The sequence below is a fragment of the Plecotus auritus genome, assembly GCF_963455305.1.
Source record: "Plecotus auritus genome assembly, chromosome: 1".
Lineage (NCBI taxonomy): Eukaryota > Metazoa > Chordata > Mammalia > Chiroptera > Vespertilionidae > Plecotus > Plecotus auritus.
The window spans coordinates 69,781,357-69,787,803 of NC_137770.1; the positions used below are offsets into that span (position 1 = coordinate 69,781,357).

The window sequence follows — 6,447 nt, forward strand, 5'->3', positions numbered from 1 at the left end:
AGAGTTTTATGCTAAGCGAAATAAGCCAGTCAGAGAAAGACAAGTATCATATGATCTCACTCATATGTGGAATCTAATGAACAAAATAAACTGATGAAAACAGATCCGGAGACATAGAAGTATGGTACAGACTGTGGAATCTCAGAGAGAAGGGCAGGCGGGTGGGTGGGTGGGAAGTGATCAACCAAAGAACGTGTGTGTGTACGCGTGTGTGCGTGTGTGTGTATACATACATACATATATGTACTTACACACACATGTGTACACACACACATATATATATCCCATGGACAGACAATAGGGTGGTGAAGGCCTGGGTGGGGGCAGGCTAGAAGGAGTCAATGGGGAAAAAGGGACATATGTAATACTTTCAACAATAAAGATTTTTTTAAAAATAAAAATTAAGCCGAAACCGGTTTGGCTCAGTGGATAGAGCGTCGGCCTGCGGACTGAAGGGTCCCGGGTTCGATTCCGGTCAAGGGCATGTACCTTGGTTGCAGGCACATCCCCAGTGGGAGGTGTGCAGGAGGCAGCTGATCGATGTTTCTCTCTCATCGATGTTTCTAGCTTTCTATCCCTCTCCTTTCCTCTCTGTAAAATACCAATAAAATATATTTTTTTAAAAAATAAATAAAAATTAAGCCAAAACCGGTTTGGCTCAGTGGATAGAGCAACGGCCTGCGGACTGAAGGGTCCCGGGTTCGATTCCGGTCAAGGGCATGTACCTTGGTTGCAGGCACATCCCCAGTGGGAGGTGTGCAGGAGGCAGCTGATCAATGTTTCTCTCTCATCGATGTTTCTAGCTCTCTATCCCTCTCCCTTCCTCTCTGTAAAATATCAATAAAATAAATAAAAAATTAAAATTAAAGTTAAAAAATAAAAATCTATTTTCAGAGACACTTGAAAAGTTATGACATCCAGCCCAGCCGATGTGACTCAGTGGTTGAGCATCGACCTATGAACCAGGAGGTCACAGTTCAAATCCAGTCAGGGCACATACCCAGATTGTGGGCTTGATCCTCAGTAAGGGGCATGCAGAAGGCAGCCAATCAATGATTCTCTCTCATCATTGATGTTTCTATTTCTCTCCTTCTCCCTCTCTAAAGTCAATAAAAAATATTTTAAAAAAGGTTACTGCACTCATAAAACAAGAAAGGGATGCTATGTTTTAAAAAAACAAATTGCCCTGGCCAGGTGGCTCAGTTGGTTGGAGCGGTCTCACACAACAAAAAAAATAGGTGGCAGGTTCAATTCCCGGTCAGGGCACATGCCTACGTTGCGGGTTCAATCCCTAGTCGGGGCATGTATGGGAAGTAGCCAATAGATATTTCTCTTTCATGTTAATGTGTGTTTCTCTCTCTCTCTCTCTCTCTCTCTCTCTCTCTAAAACAGAAAAAAACAATGAAGGCATATATCCTCAGGTGAGGATTAAAAGGGGGGGGGGCAAACAAATTAGAAAAATCTTGAATTAAAAATATGCTTGATGCCAAAAATTAACAAATTGTATAAATCCATTTATATAACATTCTCAAAATGATAAAATTGTAGAGATGGAAAACAAATTAATGGTTGCCAGGGATCAGGCGTTAGGGATGGTGAACATAACTATAAGCAATAGCCTAGAGTTCTTTGTGGAGATGGAATAGTTCTGTATCTTTGATTGTGGAGGTGGCCACATGAATCTACACATGTGATAAAATTATAAAAAACTATACACACACCTTGTGCCAATGTGTATCTCCTGTTTTGGGTATTGTAAAATAGTTATATAAGATGTACCCATGGGGAAAAACTGGTGAAGAGTACATGAGACCTCTCTGTACCATTTCTGTAGATTGCTATGAATCTATAATCACTTTGAAATAAGGTTTTTAAAAACACATTTCTCGCAGCTAACATCATACTTAATGGTGAAAGACTGAAAGTTTTTCCCCTCAGTTCTAAAACAAGACAAATATGTCCGCTCTGGCCATTTGTATTCAACAGCTCAGTTGAACCTTGTTGGTTAGAACCTTGTCCCCACACGTCGAGGTCTGGGGTTGGATCCTGGGTCAGGGCACATACAACCATCAACCAATTAATGAATAAATAAGTGGAACAACCAATCAATGTTTCTCTATCTTTCTCTCTTCCTACGTCTAAAATCAACTTAAAAATTTTTTTAATTCAAAACTAAACAAAACTCTGGTGGTGGAGCCCTGCAACCGAGTTTTAACAAGCCCTCCAGGTAATTTTAATATAGGCTAAAACTTTGAGAACCGCGTCTTAAATAATCCACTCAACACAGAGATGATTTGTTTAAAAGCACATGGTTTCTTAGAAGTGGCCATGCCTAAAACTGAGGCTTCCACCCCAGTCCAATGTACTTACGATTTACCCCATGCTGTCCCACCATAGGTCCTAGTTCTTACCTCTGAGACAATAAAATATAAATTGAATTCCTTTTTCATAAAAACATCTTACTTATCCTATCTCCCTTTCCCTAACATCATTTTCTGTTCTCCTATGTCCATCAATTTTTTTGTCATGTGGTGCAGTTTTATCTTATCTTGCATAAAATTTCTAGCCTGGACATTTAGATTAAAAAATAAATAAGTAAAAGAAATAGAAGACATCCAGATTGGAAAGGAAGAAATAAAACTATCTTTAATGCAGAGGACATGGTCTTATATATAGAAAATCCTAAAGAATCCACACCAAAAAATATTAGAATAAATGGCCTCAGCAACATTGCAAGATACAAGATCAATATACAAAAATCGGTTGTATTTGTATACACTAGAAATGAACAATCAGAAAATGTCACTTTAAATGAAGTACAGCACTCCTGGTAGGCAACGGAAGTCGGAAGAATTAGATGCCTAATTTCTGAAGCTGATTCAAACGATTATTTTAAATAGAACTAATACATTTTCTCAGGTATCTTCTCTACTCCATCATTTGTCTCCTTTTTGTGTTTAAAGGAAATATTATTCCGCACATCAATGCAACCAATTAATGGTGATTATCAGAACTTCTATTTTTAAAATAAGAAAATTTGGGTAAACAGTAATTAAACTCTTACCAGGCCTGATGATGTATCTTCATCGCTGTCTCCATCCGGACTGCCTTCCTTATCAACACTGAGAAGCACTGTCTCCGAAGTGCTCATGTGTTGTTTGTGATTTTCTGTGTGAACATCTAAGGATGATTTTTGCAGAGTGGATTCTGTCTTAGAAGATGTGGTGGCTTTCATCTTCGGAGTTAAAATCTCTCTGAAAGTTTTCTTTATTTCAGTCTTCTTATGTTTCTTACATGCCACTTCATTGTTAGAATTCTTATCTAATAGGGATTTGGGGAGCTTAAATTCATTTGGCTTGTAATCACTGAGTGAAAAGGGGACAAGACACACCTTAGCTGTTTTTTCTAAAATTAGTCTCTGAGACACATAAGAGATGTTCTGGTTTTCTTTATATTCATTCACCTAATCAGACCAAAGAAGAAAAAGAGAGTATTAGAAACCCAGGTCCTGTACCTTTGCTTACAGATCAGTGCAAACAAATCTAATTCCTATTTCATAATAACAACATAAATCCAAATTGATAAATCTATAACTTTTTCCATCCAAAATCTAGACACCAAATTTATTAACCCAAATAGATTTATTTATTATACTGGACACACTTCTGGCCCATATGAGTCTACCAGACCAACGATAATACCGTCATGACCATAATGTGTAACTGAGAAGTCTACCCGAACTGTCAGCTCCTGAGTAACTGGAATTGTTCCAAGGGTGAGAGCTGACAATAACTGCTGCAAAAGCAAATGTCGAGTCCCTGATCCCATCCTGCCACTATTCCTGGGGTTCCAAAGAACCTTTCTGTGCCCCGAAGGCCTAGACTCCATAAAAGAAAACCAGAGCAGGGATCGGGCTTCTCTTTAGAAGGAAACCGGGGAAAGTCCGTTCAACTACCTGACGCGCAGTGGAGGGAAATAGTTTTGGAGGAGTGGCAGTGCGGGGCGCCGGGTCCCCTGCTCCTCCTCCCCCGCAAGCACAGACTCCTCACGAAAACTGCGGTAGGCGCACACCCGAAAGCGAGTCTCACCTTCGCTTGGAGTAGCGGTCTGGAGCCCGCCTTCTCCTCAACCGCCCCGCACAACCCGGACATCATTCCGCCGCTAAGCAGCCGGCGTCTTCCCGCCAATATGGGGCGGGAGGAGGCGGCGCCTTGGGCGGGGGTGGCGGCGCCGCGGGCGGCGGGCTCAGCTCCGAGCTGGTCTCTGGGCGGGGCGCGCGGGCCAGGTACTGCAGTCTCTTAAAGAAGCAAGCTTACTATTCTCAACCCAAATTCAAGTACAGTCAAACCTCGCTTCTCCGTCTCCCATCTCGAACAATAGGGTTCTAAGTTGTTCCCAGAGGGAAAAAAAAAAAGAGGAAAAATGTCTCGGTTGTTGACCAAAACTTCAGTTTTCGATCTGACAATCCTTTCATGCTGATACCTCAGCATGACAAAAAGCATTTTGCAGGCAATGCTTTTGTTGCTTTCGATTAGCACAAGTTTAAAACAGAAAGAGGCCATCAAGAATGGCTAGGCTGAGCGGCGCGGCGCGGCAAGATGGCGAACAAAGAGGAGAAGAAGAAGAAGAAGAAGGAGAGCATCTTGGACCTATCCAAGTACATCGACAAGACGATCCGGGTGAAGTTTCAGGGAGGCCGCGAAGCCAGTGGAAGTCTGAAAGGCTTTGACCCACTCCTCAACCTTGTGCTTGATGGCACCATCGAATACATGAGAGACCCTGATGACCAATACAAGCTTACAGAGGACACCCGCCAGCTGGGCCTGGTGGTGTGCAGGGGCACCTCAGTGGTGCTCATCTGCCCGCAGGATGGCATGGAGGCCATTCCCAATCCCTTCATCCAGCAGCAGGAGGCCTAGCAGGCGGGGAGGGCGCAGACTTGGAGCTGTCCCTCCTGCCTTAAATGGTGCCCGCAGAAATGGAACTTCCCTTTTTGTATAGGTTATTTTTTGTTTTCTTAATGAAATTGCAAATCTCTCTCAAAAAAAAAGAATGGCTAAGTGTGAAAATGCACACAAAACAGCAATCACAGGCAATTGAACATAGGTTAAAACAAAACAAAACACTGTTGTTGATTGGATAAGAAAAAGCAGCTGGTGATAGCATTTTGTAGGCAGTGATACATGAAAAATTCCTTTAAGACTAGTAGGGGGTGGTTCAATAAATTTAAAAATAAGTGTTTATTTATAGATTAAACAGTGCATTAACATGTATATAAGAAAGGTTGAAACGGAATCATTTGGGGGCCTGTAACAGATTAATTCCATTTACATTATTTCTAATGGGGGACAAAAATGATTCAGTTTTCGAACAAATTGCTTCTCCAACAGCCTTCTGGAACGAATTAAGTTCGAGAAACAAGGTTCCACTCACTGTACCTTAAAGATGTGATGGGATAGAAAGAACATTTTTACCTTGGATCCTGGTGATTTTGACGCTGCTGGTGCCAGGACCTCGCTTTGAAAACACTGGCACTTTAGCTAAGGAAAAACTATCTTGCCTTGCAATGTGAGCCTGAAAAGGATTCAGACTCACTTAGATGCCCTCAGAAATAGAGAGGAAAGGAAATTGAAAGCGACGTTCACCCTTTACCTGGAGTCCCCTAGTTCCTTGTAACCCCACCACTAGTATAGTATGCCCTATGGCTACGGTATTATCTTCTTCCTAGGAAGGGAAGCATTTTGATTTCCCACTCCTACCCCACCCCCAAAAGCTGATAACTTTCAGCTGGTTTAAATTTCACCAGCTCATCTGCCCACCAGTTAACTAAAAGACTAATGATGGCCTTACAGAGCCTAAAGGTTGGGAAAAAGTGGATCAAGTAATCTGTGTATCACAAAATAACATCAGATTTTAGTGCACGGCATTTCTTGTAGATAGCCATTTTATTTTTTCTTCAATTAGCAATAATCGTGCCTCCGATAAACCTTATTGGCTATGATACTGCCACTGCACAAAGCTAGATACAGCCATATTAATTTTTTTTTCTGTTCTCTGGGTTGCCATGAGCCAAAACAATTGCCTCCCAACAAATTACTCCCTTTGGACAGCATAGTTTTAGAGCTGATAAATTCATATTATAAAATTAAGGTCCTTTTCTTTCAATCCAAAACTGCTCCCTTGGTTACTTGGGTCCTCCCCTGTTCCTCAGTGTAGACTTGCCCAATTTTATTTCTTATCACAGCCAGCCCAATCATAAAATATAGGTGAAATAATTCTGTTAACAGCACCTGCAAGGTTGTCAAACTTTCACTGCTCCTTGACTCAAAAATTACTGGTAAAATGAAACTTTTCATAGTGTCTGATATATTATACCATGTCATTTCTGGACTTCAAGACTTGTTCATGCTGTCCCTTCTCTCCCCACCACAGCAGTTGTAAAATCCG

General features: G+C 41.4%; 2 protein-coding genes across 2 annotated transcripts in view; one reads left to right on the forward strand and one right to left on the reverse strand.

Moving 5' to 3' along the window:
• WDR76 (WD repeat domain 76) overlaps positions 1-4,199 on the reverse strand; it is a 36,315-nt gene extending 32,116 nt beyond the window's left edge. The window contains exons 1-2 of the mRNA XM_080672789.1: positions 4,089-4,199; positions 3,065-3,463 (exon numbers count right to left, since the gene is read on the reverse strand). Coding sequence (XP_080528915.1) covers positions 3,065-3,463; positions 4,089-4,154 — 465 coding nt within the window. The 5' untranslated portion in view covers positions 4,155-4,199. The remainder of the gene's footprint in view (positions 1-3,064; positions 3,464-4,088) is intronic.
• Positions 4,200-4,598: 399 nt separating this feature from the next.
• Positions 4,599-4,919, forward strand: LOC308253414 (U6 snRNA-associated Sm-like protein LSm7; the record flags this gene model as incomplete). Its single annotated transcript, XM_080678851.1, has 1 exon — positions 4,599-4,919. The coding sequence occupies one exon, from the start codon at positions 4,599-4,601 to the stop codon at positions 4,917-4,919; it is 321 nt and encodes a 106-aa protein (XP_080534977.1).
• Between the last annotated feature and the right edge of the window lie 1,528 nt (positions 4,920-6,447).